General features: G+C 44.9%; 1 protein-coding gene across 1 annotated transcript in view; it reads left to right on the top strand.

The window, feature by feature from the left end:
- The window catches only part of DNAJC13 (DnaJ heat shock protein family (Hsp40) member C13), a 495,155-nt gene that overhangs the window by 234,609 nt on the left and 246,981 nt on the right, over positions 1–13,565 (top strand). Inside the window, 1 exon segment of the mRNA XM_033929988.1 lies at positions 11,269–11,471. Within this exon segment, the coding sequence (XP_033785879.1) occupies positions 11,269–11,471 (203 nt within the window).

The following is a 13,565-nucleotide window of genomic DNA, read 5'->3' as shown; positions in this document are numbered from 1 at the left end:
CCTAAGATACTGTGTTATTTGGCATGTCAATGAGGGCTAAAAGCCAAATATCATCTAAGAACAGGCTTTTACTTATAATGACAGGAGTCGCAATACAACAAATTACTAGCAATTGGAAGAATTGGAAGAGGCTTAACTATAGTTTTTGGTGGAACTCATTGTGTCATATGTATAAAATGGAAAGAACATTAGCCATTCATAAATTTAAGAAATTTCAGGAGATTTGGGAGCCATTAGTAAAATATTGTAACATCTAATCATTGTTTTCCCCTATAAACATGCATATCCGGGAGGGGGGAGGTTTGATAGGATAATAAATTTAGATATATTGAATTGAGAGTCATTATAAAAATTATATATGTCAGTCACTATGATTGTTTAGGAGGGAGGGGGAAATAATTTTGAAATAGATAAAACTAATAGAATATTAAGTGTGATATTAAAGTAAAAAATGTTGCATTTATTGTTAAACTTATTGTAAGATTTGAAAAATAATAAAGAATTGGGAAGAAAAAAAAAATCATGTTAGTACTTCAAATTTCTTTTTTTCTTTTTTTTAAATTTAGTTGCTTATTCCCATAGAGATTAGGTGTGGTTCCTTATGAGCTCTAGTAAGTTTTCATATATCGTAGAGTATATTAAATAACATACAATAGATTACAAATAAAAACATTAACATGTAAATGCATTGTATTAACATGTAAATGCATTGAAAATTGTAATTTGACTGAGTTATAATGCGTAAGGTCTATTAATGCAGATCTGCTCTGAGCTTAGTTACTTAAAGTTTCAAGGCACTTCTAAAGGCTTACCTTTTCTCTAAGGCATTCTCAGAGGGGGGCCTAGCTTGACTGGGATACTTTTGGATATTGCAACACCCTGGATAACTCTGATTTGTTTTGGATGTGTGTGTTGTTGTTTTTTTTGCTTTCTCTGTTTTCCTATTTATAAATTGTAGTTCCTTTCTTTCTGCTTGATTTTGTACATCATTTTGATGGTTATGCAAGGGCTGTTCAAAAAGTATCAGACCTTTATTCATAAAAAATACTCAGATTCAGATTCCACAATCTTATACTAATCTCTTTCAAAGTAGTCCCCTTGGGCTGCCACGCACTTCTTCCAATGGTTCTGCCACTGTCGGAAGCAGCGCTAGAATGCCTCTTTTGAGATTGCTCGCAACTGGTCCATTGTATTCTGCATGATGTCTTCTCTTGTCTGAAATCTGGTCCCTTTCAGGGGTATTTTCAGCTTGGGGAAAAGCCAGAAGTCACAAGGAGCCATGTCAGGAGAGTAGGGAGCCTGAGGAATCACAGGTGTGTTGTGTTTGGCCAGGAAACTCCATATCAAATGTGAAGAATGGGCAGGTGCGTTATCGTGATGGAGCTGCCAATTGCCCAAAGGTCTGGCCGTTTGCGTCTCACAGCATTATGAAGGCAACACAGGACCTCTTGATAGTACCCCTTGGTGATTTGACAATCTTGCATCACCAGGGTCCTCACTTGATCAATGATGATCTCATTTCTGGATGTTGAGGGCCTACCAGAACATGCTTCACTCTCCACTGATATGGGGCCATCTCTGAAGCAGTTGTACCACTCCTTTATCTGTGTGGTGCCCATTGCTTTGTCCCCGAAGGCCTGTTGAATCTTGCATATCGTTTCCACTTGGGAATCGCCAAGCTTTACACAAAATTTAATGCAGTAGTGTCGTTCAACTTTTTCTGTCATTTTGTCAAAAATGAAAATCGGACGGCACTCACTTACACTTCCTCACTCATCGGCGGTCTTCCGGCGACTAAGAGCTTCTGTAGACAGGAAACAATTCAAGCATGCACATTAGGGTCGTCTACAAATGTGCACCAAACCACATCTCCCTAGCTTTATTTGTTTACGCAAGAAAAATTAAGGTCTGATACTTTTGGAACAGCCCTCGTATAAGCCTCAAACATAAACATAGCATTAATTATTATGCAGTTTTTACTTACCTATTACTATTCTCAAGCCCTCCTCCATACACTAGAGCATGTGCTAAATTTTAAGAAAATGTACAGGGCAGTCATACTACAGGCTCAGTTCATCAAAGATGAATTCTGGGAACAAGATCATTGAACAAATTATCATTAATCACTATTATCAAAGAAGGCATAACTAATTACAAACATCACCATGTGTAAAACTTCAATCACATTATGTTCATTCTCAAACAGAATAAGAGCACACAATACAGCATATACAGCAGTGTTCTTCAACCACTGGTCCATGGACCAGTGCCGGTCCACAGAAAGTTCCTGCCGGTCCACAGTGCCAGCAAGTGCATCAGGCCCAAAACAGTGCTCTTCAACCGCCGGTTCACAGTGCGATCGATGCGGGGTTATCTTCGAGCCAGCTCCCTCTTCCTAACTGATTCAGTGCTCAAAGCCACAGGCAGTGGCTCCTATGAGCATCCTGCGCCTAAACCGGAAGCCTTCTCTCTGATGTTGCGACTTCAGAGGGAAGGCTTCCAGATGAGGCATGGGACGTGCAAGGTGCAATTAGTACTATTATCCCAGGACAAGCAGGCAGATATTGAACAAATTCACTAGTGGGTGACGTCATCCAACGGAGCCCCGACGCGGACGTCTGACAAGCATACTTGCTTGTAGAAACTTTAGAAGTTTCCAGTTGCCCGCACCGCGCATGCGCGAATGCATTCCCGCCCGATGCACTGGGCGCGTCTCCTCAGTTCTTACTTTTCCGCGGAGCCGAGAAGTCCGTCTTCGACTCTCTGCACGAAGTATCTTCACTTATGCCTTCTAGATCCGCGGTTTTGGATTCTTTTAGTCATCATCGTTGGTTTTTCATCGTGTTTTCTTGTTTTTTCAAAAAATTAAAAAAAAAATTTCTTCCATCAATTCCACCGGGAAGGCCTCGTGGCCGCGGCCCCGTGGTTTCGATCTAGCGGCGGAGCTTTTTCGGCCTATGTCCTGGCCTATCACCGGTTTTAAGAAGTGTGTCAAGTGCCAGCGCTCGATTTCGCTGACGGACCCTCATCGACGCTGTCTTCAGTGTCTCGGGCCTCAACACCTTCCGAAATCATGCCGGCCTTGCTCCACACTTACAGCACGTGCTTTCAAGCGTCGCTGCATCTTGTGGGAGTCGCTGTTCAGCATGGAGGCGTCGACGGAGCTGTCCTCATCGAAGAGCGCCTCGCCTTCGACTTCCGCTTCGACTCTTCCGGCTTCCACCTCTGCGGCCTCGAGTCTCCTCAAGCTTACTTCGTTCGTGCCGACTCAGACACATGCTGTGGCGCCTTCTTCTGTCTCTTCAGTTCAGGTAGCACAGCAGCCCGTTCCCCCTATGGTGCTCAAGGTGCCCAAGGCTTCTAAGTCCAAGCACCTCGGTGCCAGGGACTGCAAAGTCCGTGCAGGAGATCCCATTTCGGATGCAGGTCCCTCCTTGCTGGCTTCGTTCCAGACTTTGCTAGAGAAGCAATTCATCAAGCTCTTCACTACTATGGAGCCGAAGCTTCTCTCCTAAATCCAGCCTGGGCACGCGGAGGCCTCCCGCGAGGTCGAGCTGCCTCCGATGCCGCCTTGACGTACACTCGCTGCAGGGTGCAGAGTCTCTGCGAGTGTCTGGTCTGGCATCGAGGCATGCATCGCAAGGAGCAGAGTGTTTGCCCATGCCTCCCTTGGAACCGATTCACTCGATGCAAGGAGCAGAGTCTTTGCGAGTGCCTCCATTGGAACCGATTCCCTCGATGCAAGGAGCAGAGTCTTTGCGAGGGCCTCCTCCGGAACCGTTGCTCTCGATGCCGAGCCTTGAGGCTTGGCGGGTGCCTCGAGGTGCTTCTGCCCAACCTCCTCTGCTTCGATCCACTGCTTCCAGCCCCATCCACTCGCTGGAAGCCTCAACACCTTGCTCGCCTCGAAGGCCGAGGCCTGCTTCCAGGCACAGTTCTGGTCATCGTTCGAGGCATTCATCGAGGCATGCCTCACCTCGTCGCAAGCAGCCTTTCCTCGAGTATGCTCCACTAGATTCTTCACCGCCTCCTTTGCTGGAGCTCGAAGACACCATGAGATCTTTCTCCCCCTGCCGATCCCCGGTTTCGGTGGAACCAGAGGCCTTGACTTCGAGTCCTTCTCGAGGCCCTGCGCTGGTTGACCAGCTGTCTTTCTCCTCTTTTCTTCGGCAGATGGCTGTAGATCTTGACATTAACCTCGACTCGAGCTTCCAAATTTTCAAAGGAGTATCTGGAGACGATGCATCTCCCTCAACCTCCCACTGAGTCTCTCAAGCTTCCTCTGCATAAGCTGCTGGACCAGACCTTCATGAGATGTTTTGAGACACCTTACTCCATTCCTGCTGTGCCCAGGAAGTTGGATGCCAGGTACCGCACGGTGCACCATAAGGGCTTCGATGGTGCCCTGCTATCTCATCAGTCCCTCTTGGTTGAGTCCTCCTTGAAGCGGTCTCATCCCTCCCAGGTCTATGCCACCGTTCCACCTGGCCGGGAGGGCAAGACCATTGACAGGTTTGGTAGGCGTATCTACCAGAACTCGATGATGGCCTCTCATGTCCTGAATTATAGTTTTCATTTTGAAACCTACTTCGAGTTTTTCCTCTCAGTTCTGCAGAAGTTCTACCCTACTTGGACGCTCAAGCTCGCTTCGCGTACCAGGAGGTCCTGGCCTCATTATTCCAACATCGCCTGCAGATGATGCAGTCGTCCTACGACGCCTTTGAACTCGCTGCGAGGGCGGCTACTTGTTCGGTGGCTATGCGGCGTCTGGCATGGCTGCGGACCATTGATATGGACCCGAATCTCCAGGACAGGCTTGCTAACGTCCCGTATGCGGGAGCCGACCTCTTTGACGAGTCCATCGAGGCGGCGACCAAGAAGCTGTCGGACCATGAGAAATCATTTCAGTCCATTCTTCGTCCGAAGCCCAAGTCTGCTCCTGCTCGTCCCTCACGCCCACCTTTGATCTATCAGCGGCATTACCCTCCAAAACAGGCACCTGCCATTCGTCAGCCTGTGAAGAGACAGCACCAGCAGAAGCCTCAGCCTTCTACTGTCTCCAAGGCTCTTTAGCCTTTTTAACTTTCTCTTAGAGAGCATAACTTCCACCATTCTGCTCTCCCCTCTTTTTCCCATCGGGGGGTCGTCTCCATCATTTTTACCATCGATGGACGACTATTACTACCGTCCTTTCCATCTGGGGTCCTTTTCTTCTGGGTCCTTTCCATCGTCAGGGAGAGATACTCTCTTCAGTTCCATCAAGTTCCTCCGGAACATCCTCCAAGAGAGTATCCTTCCAACTTGACCCAGACCACCTTCTTCTTCAAGAAGCTCAGGCTTTGTTCTGGCTCCGGGCCGTCGAGCCGGTCCCTTTGGACCAACAGAACAAGGGTTTTTACTCCCGGTACTTCTTTGTTCCGAAGAAGACGGGCAATCTGTGTCCTATTTTGGACCTCAGGGTGCTCAACAAGTTTCTGGTCAAGGAGAAGTTTTGTATGTTAACTCTAGCTTCTCGCTATCCCCTCCTCAAGCAGAACGACTGGTTATGCTCTCTGGATCTCATCATATTCCCATCCATAGGGCCTCCTGACAATACCTCAGATTTCGGGTGGGACATCTTCATCTTCAGTACCAAGTGCTTCCTTTCGGCCTGGCTTCGTCTCCCAGAGTCTTCACCAAGTGCCTGGTTGTAGTGGCCGCAGCACTCAGGTATTTCCCTACCTCGACGACTGGCTCATCAAAGATTCCACATCTCGGGGTGTCGTCCAGGCGACACAGAGGACGATCTGGTTCCTACAGTCTGGAATTCGAGATAAACTTTCCAAAATGCCATCTGCAACCTTCCCAGACTCTTCCCTTCATCGGAGCTGTTCTGAATATGATTCAACTCAGGGCGTTCCTGCCTCCGCAACGCCTGGATGCTCTGCTTCGTCTTTGTCACTCCGTGTCCTCTCGCCCATCCATCTCGGCGAGATACATGATGATTCTTCTGGGCCACATGTCCTCGACAGTTCACGTGACTCCTTTTGCCAGACTTCACCTCAGAATTCCTCAGTGGACCCTGGCTTCTCAATGGACGCAGGTGTCCGACCCTCTCACTCGACACATCCAGGTCACTCCTGCTCTGCAACAGACTCTGTGCTGGTGGATGCTCTCTTCCAATCTCTCCAGAGGTTTTCTGTTTCACGCCTCCCCATCAGAAGGTTCTTATGACCGACTCCTCGACTTATGCCTGGGGAGCTCATCTGGATGGTCTGCACACTCAAGGCTATTGGACCAGTGCGGACCGCCTGTGTCACATTAATCTCCTGGAACTCAGGGCGATTTTCAATGCTCTTAAAGCTTTCCAGCATCTCCTTCACGACATAGTGGTTCTCATTCGCACAGACAACCAAGTCGCTATTTATTATGTCAACAAGCAGGGAGGCACGGGATCGGCCTCCCTCTGTCAGGAAGCTCTGAAAATTTGGGATTGGGCAATTCGCCACAACACCTTCCTCAAAGCTGTCTACATTTAGGGGGCGGACAATGCCTTAGCGGACAACTTGAGTCATCTTCTACAGCCTCACGAATGGACTCTCCATTCCACGCCCCTGCATCACATCTTCTCTCTGTGGGGAATGCCTCAGATAGACCTCTTTGCAGCCCCCCACAACTTCAAACTGCCTCAGTTCTGCTCCAGGATCTACACTCCTCATCGCCTCGAAGCAGATGCTTTTCTTCTGGACTGGAGGAATCTCTTTCTGTATGCGTTTCCTCCGTTTCCTCTCATTCAAAAGACTCTAGTCAAGCTCAAGTCAGACCATGCCACCATGATTCTGATTGCTCCTCGATGGCCCAGACATCCTTGGTTCTCCCTTCTACTTCAACTCAACAGCAGGGAGCAGGGAGCCCTTTCTTCGGCCAGTGTTTCCCTCTCTGCTTACACAGCATCAGGGATCTCTACTTCATCCCAACCTGCAGTCTCTGCACCTGACAGCTTGGTTCCTCTCAACGTAACTCCCCTTCAGTTTTCACAAGCTGTGCGGGATGTTTTGGAAGCTTCACGGAAGCCTGCTACTAGACAATGCTATTCCCAAAAATGGACTAGATTTTCTACTTGGTGTTTTTCTCATCATAAGGAGCCTCAACATGCCTCCTTATCCTCTGTTTTGGACTATCTTTTGCACCTATCTCATTCTGGCCTCAAGTCTACATCGATCCGAGTCCATCTGAGTGCGATTGCTGCTTTTCATCAGCCTCTTCAAGGGAAACCTCTTTCTGCTCATCCTGTGGTTTCCAGATTCCATGTCAATCCTCCCCTCAAACTACCTCCAGTGGTTTGGGACGTCAATGTTATTCTTTCTCAGCTTATAAAACCTCAATTTGAGCCTCTTAACAAGACTCATCTCAAGTATCTCACTTGGAAAGTGGTGTTTCTCATTGGCCTCACTTCTGCTCGTCGAGTAAGTGAGCTTAAAGCATTGGTTGCGGATCCACCTTTCACAGTGTTCCATCATGACAAGGTGGTGCTTCGCACTCATCCTAAATTCCTTCCTAAAGTGGTCTCGTAATTTCATCTCAATCTCATCTCATCTCATTGTTCTTCCTGTGTTTTTTCCGAAGCCTCATTCTCATCCTGGAGAATCAGCTCTTCACACTCTGGACTGTAAACGTACTTTGGCTTTCTACCTGGAACGCACCAAGCCTCACAGAACTGCTCCTCAACTTTTCATCTCCTTCGATCCGAACAAGTTGGGACGTCCTGTCTCTAAGCATACCATCTCCAACTGGATGGCGGCTTGTATCTCTTTCTGCTATGCCCAGGCTGGATTACCCCTTCACAGTAAAGTCACAGCCCATAAGGTCAGAGCAATGGCAGCCTCTGTAGCCTTCCTCAGATCGACACCGATTGAGGAGATTTGTAAAGCTGCCACTTGGTCCTCGGTTCATACCTTCACTTCTCATTATTGTCTGGATACTTTCTCCAGATGGGATGGACAGTTTGGCCAAACAGTATTGCAAAATTTATTCTCCTAAGTTGCCAACTCTCCCACCATCTCATTGTGGTTAGCTTGGAGGTCACCCACTAGTGAGAATACCTGCCTGCTTGTCATGGGATAAAGCAATGTTACTTACCGTAACAGTTGTTATCCATGGACAGCAGGCAGCTATTCTCGCGTCCCACCCACCTCCCCTGGGTTGGCTTCTCTGCTAGCTATCTGAACTGAGGAGACGCGCCTGGTGCATCGGGCGGGAAGACACTCGCGCATGTGCGGTGCGGGCGACTGGAAACTTCTAAAGTTTCTACAAGCAAGTCAGACGTCCGCGTCGGGGCTTTGTTGGATGACGTCACCCACTAGTGAGAAAAGCTGCCTGCTGTCCCTGGATAACAACTGTTACAGTAAGTAACATTGCTTTATGGGGGCGGAGTCTGGGGTGGAGATTGGGTAGAGATGGGTGGGGTCTGGCCCACGACTTAGCCCAGTGTTCTTCAACCGCTAGTCCACGGACCAGTGCCGGTCCACAGAATAATTCTTTTATTTCTGCCGGTCCATAGGTGTAAAAAGGTTGAAAAACACTGATATACAGTACTGCACCAAACTAGAAATTTAAAACTGTGGCCTTATATTTTTATAGGTTCCTTTGAATTTGTTATTTAAAGGCAGTATGCTGTATTTTAGTCTCATGGATGCTATTGACTTCCATCGCCTATGTAAAGAATGTATAATATGAATAAGAGTCACTTTTGTGTCCTGTTATTCATGAAAACTTGTCAGTTGATCAGATAAGGCTTCAGTTTTAGTTTTCATTATCACCTTTTCAGATGTGAACTTAAGGTTGGTTATGAATTCTAGCACAGTTGCCAGATGCCTGCCTCAGAAGGTTTATAATCTGTATTTGAGGAAATTGAGAGTTAACTGATAATTCTGTAGGACACAAGAAACATCAGTGGGAGAATTAGGGTTCAAGCTTCCCTTGTTCTCAGCCTGCTACTCACCACCTTTCTTCTTATAAAATAGCCCATACAATTAGCAGTTCACTAGAGGTAATAGCTACTGTGGATCCAGACTGTAGATTGGTTATTCCAGTGAGGCTCATGTGTTGGATTATCTGTGGTTGGTTTTATTTTGTTTGAGCAAATATTGATTCTATGGCAGGAATGCTTTCTGTTTGTGGTTTTTATCATTTAAGATATGTTAGGTATCTTCCCCCCCCTGTCCTGTTTTGACTCATCTTTCCTTTGTTGATTTGTGATAGGATTCTTAAATTATGCCCTGTAATATTTGGATACATTTTAATCAACATGTTTTTATGGCTAGATTTGAATATCAGCTATCAAGAAATACTAGCTCAAAACTTCTTACAATAAAAAGAAAAAAATTATAAAAACATGTAGGAAGGAAACAGTCTTAGAAAATAAAGGCAGAACCTTTATCTTTAGTGCTTCAACTTTTCTGTTACAGACAAGATGCAAGTGGAAGAAAAAATAGCTGACAAAATAAAATGAGGAGGAAAGACATTTTTTAGATATATTAGTGATAGGAAGAAGTGCAAAAGTGGCATTGTGAGACTCAAAGGTGAAGGGGAGAAATATGTAGAAGCTGATAAAGAGAAGGCCAAATAGTTTAACAAATATTTCTGTTCTGTGTTCACGGCTGAAGCACCGGGAGTGGGACCGCAGAAGACAAATGTGAGTAGGGAAGGAGGAGTGGTAAATCCTGATCGATTTTCAGAGGGCTGTGTTCATGAGGAGCTAGCTAAAATAAAGGTAGACAAAGCGATGGGGCCGGATGGTGTACATCCGAGGATGCTGAAGGAACTTAGGGAAATTCTGATAGCTCTGCTGACTGACCTTTTCAATGAGTCTCTAGAGTCGGGAGTGGTACCGGAGACTGGAGAAGGGTGGATGTGGTCCCTCTCAACAAAAGTGGAAGTAAGGAAGAAGTAGGGAATTACAGGCCGGTAAATCTGACTTCTGTGGTAAGCAAATTAATGGAAACTCTTTTCAAACAGAGAATGGTCAAATTTCTGGAATCCTGTGGATTACAGGAACTTGGAGGCAACATGGATTCACTAGAGGTAGGTCTTGTCAGACAAATCTGATCAATTTCTTTGACTGGATGACCAGAGAATTGGATAGAGGATGTGCGCTAGATGTGGTATTTAGATTTTAGCAAAGCTTTTGACAGTGTTCTATACAGACATCTAATAAATAAACTGAGTGCCCTCTGGATGGGTCCCAAAGTGATAGGCTGGGTCAAGAACTGCTAGAGTAGAAGGCGAAAGAGGGTAGTGATCAATAGAGAAAACTCTGAGGAAAGGGATGTTACCAGTGGTGTGCCTCAAGGTTCTGTTCTTGGGCCTGTTCTTTTTAACATTTTTATAAATGATATTGCTGAAGTGTTAGGTAAGATTTACCTCTTTGTGGATGATATCAAAATCTGCAATAGAGTAGACACGCTGGATAGTTTTAATAACATGAAGAAAGACCTGGCAAAGCTTGAGGAATGGTCTGAAATTTGGCAGCTAAAATTTAATGCTAAAAAATGCAAAGTAATGTGTTGGCTGCAAAAACCCGAGGGAACGGTACCGTTTAGGGGGTGAAGAACTTATGTGCATTATAGAAGACCGGGACTTGGGTGTGATTGTATGTTAAGATTAAGAGCTTTAGGTGGCCAAAACAGGTTGAAAAGGTGACGGCGAAAACTAGAAGCTTGCTAGGTTGCATAGGGAGAGGTATGGCCGGTAGGAAAAAAGGAGGTATTGATGCCCCTCTATAAGACTTTGGTGAGATCTCATTTAGAATATTGTATACAATTCTGGAGGCCGTACCTTCAAAAAGATATAGAAAAGATGGAGTTGTGGTCCAGAGGAAGGCTACTAAAATGGTATGTGGTCTTTATCATAAGGCATATGGGGACAGACTTAAAGATCTCAATCTATATACTTTGGAGGAAAGGTGGGAGAGGGGAGATATGATAGAGATGTTTAAATTAATTACTCCAAAAAAATGTTATTAGCCAAGTGGTGGAACTACCCATTGAAAAACCATTTAAGTAAAGTGGAGAAAAAGCCTCAACTTAATTTCATATGCAGACGGCAACCCAATGAGTTTTTCAGCCGTTCTTAATCTGTATCATGGGCAAAAAACTCCACTACTTCTCAAAATGTAATCTTTCAAAATGGGGACATATTTCACCACTATGCACAGGGAACAGGAAAAAGAACCTTAAGGAAGGTTTCACTTATCTTCCCAGCTGTTAACAACTGATTTTTTTTTTTTAGATGCAAGAATTTTGGGCTCAGGGAGTGCTGACTCCTAAAACTCGCTGTTGGGCACAGGGCATGGATGGCTGGCGGCCATTGCAAGTCATTCCTCAGCTAAAATGGTGCTTGATAGCAAGTGGCCAGGCTGTGCAGAATGAGACTGACCTTGCTACACTTATTCTTAACATGCTGATTACAGTATGTGGATATTTTCCCAGCAGGTAAAGAAAATACATGTTTCCTTAATTATGTAAGAACAATTTCCACTTCATATTGAGTTCTAACTGTAATAGCTATATAGCTTAGTTATCACTAGAACCAATTTGTACAGTTTCTGAATTATCAAAATTTTACAAAGATTGGGTAATCTATTTAACAGGGATAGTAGTGCTCTAAAGTATTTATTTAAACAAATTCTCAACAGTCTCACATAGGAACACAGATTGACATTCAGGATGTTGAAAGAAAGCAAAAGGGCTTCATATTTCTCTTCACTGGGCTGTATCCTTGATGTACAGACACGTACTCATCTGTGGGTACTTTCATTAAGTACAAATAACACTGAATACTAAAGCTTTCTCTGGGGATATTTTTGAGGGTAGGAGAGAATATTCAGAACTAGTAAACCTAAGTTATCGATCTAATATATAATGCAGATACGAAGTAATGCCTGCCTTAGAAAGAACACTGTTCTTCATCTTCAACTAAGGCACTCTTATGGTGTTCTGTTGAAAACACATGATTGTTTGTTTTGTGCTACAAATTGCCCAACATTAACCCCCACCCCTTCAATACAGGCTCAGTATTATCTTTGGCACATGTGTCAAACACAAGGCCCACGGGCCTTTTTATGTGGCCAGCAGCAGTGCTCTCGAACTTCCCCTTCTCACAGCCCAACGTGTCTTCCCTTCCACACCGTTCTGATGTCATCGTCATGCTGGAAAGTCTGCAGCGATTCGGTGGTGTTGTCCGTGGCTCCCTTTCCTGCTTTCCATCTGCCGTGGTCCACCGGGCGGAAACAGGAAGTTGTGCGTCATTGGAGAAAGACCGTGGCAGGCGAAAAGCAGGAGGGGGAGCCACGTACAAAAATACTGAATTGCTGAGGCCGGCATATTTTTCGGTTTGGCGGTGACATTGGACCTGTGCGGGAGGGAACACATGCTGGGCTGTGAGGAGAGAGTGACCAGCACTGGAGGGAAAGACATGCTGGGCTGTGAGACAAGAGGGACCAGTGCTAGAGGGAAAGACTTGCTGGGTTGTGAGGAGAGAGGGACCCGTGCTGGAGGGAAAGACATGCTGGGCTGTGAAGAGAGAGAGGTTGGACCTGGAGTGGTGTGGTGAAAGAGGGAAAAAGATACTTGAAGGGAGAACTGTTGGGAAGAGAAAGATGGACCTGGGAGGTGGAGGAAGGCAGGCAGACAAGGGGAGAGATGGGATGGGGGGCAGTTGGGAAGAGAAAGGGAGATAAGTTAGATCTGGAGATGGAAGGGAGGGAGAAATGTTGGACTTAAGGGTTAATTTTTGGATAAGCAAATAAGTAGAAGTTTCTAGTTTCTCTTGACGGTCTATGCAACACAAAATGAGGAAAAAGGTAAGCTGGAGACAATCCTGATATCAGCTTAAAGTAGATACAGGAAAATTTGAATAATACTCTTACCTCAAAAGGCAGCCAATGATGCAAACAATAATATGGACTAATATGATCATTCTTTTTTTAACCAAAAATCAATCGAACAGCTGTATTCTGAATTATCCTTAATTTCCTTAGAATTTTTTTGGGTGCTCCTAAATAGATGATTTTACAATAGTCCAAAATAGATAAAAATAATGCCTGCACCAATAGTCTGAACGATAAAGGATCAAAATATTTTTTTATGGTTCTTAATTTCCATAATGTAAAAAAGTATTTTTGTACCACTAAGTTTGTGTGTTCTGCTAGTGTTAAATATCAGTCTAGTGTAACTCCCAGAATTTTGATAGATTTAATAATTGGATAGTTATGACCATTAAGATGAAGCAATGAGTTTGTTATTTTGTCGTTTGGACTAGCCAAGAAAAGTTTGGTCTTTTCCGTATTGAGTTTCAGTTTGAAATTAATTGCCCACTGTTCTAAGTCATAATAGAAGATATCTGCCCACTGTTCTATCTAAGTCATAATAGAAGATATCTGGTTTAAAATTTCAGAGGTAAAATTATTTAGAGGGATTAAAATAGAAATGTCATCTGCGTATATATAAATTTTTACATTTAAACTCTGTAATAAATGTCCTAAAGGGGAAATGTAGATGCTGAATAAGGTAGGTGATAGCGGAGAA

The sequence above is a fragment of the Geotrypetes seraphini genome, chromosome 2 (assembly GCF_902459505.1).
Source record: "Geotrypetes seraphini chromosome 2, aGeoSer1.1, whole genome shotgun sequence".
NCBI classification, from domain to species: Eukaryota; Metazoa; Chordata; class Amphibia; order Gymnophiona; family Dermophiidae; genus Geotrypetes; species Geotrypetes seraphini.
This window is presented reverse-complemented; position numbering and strand designations above follow the sequence as displayed.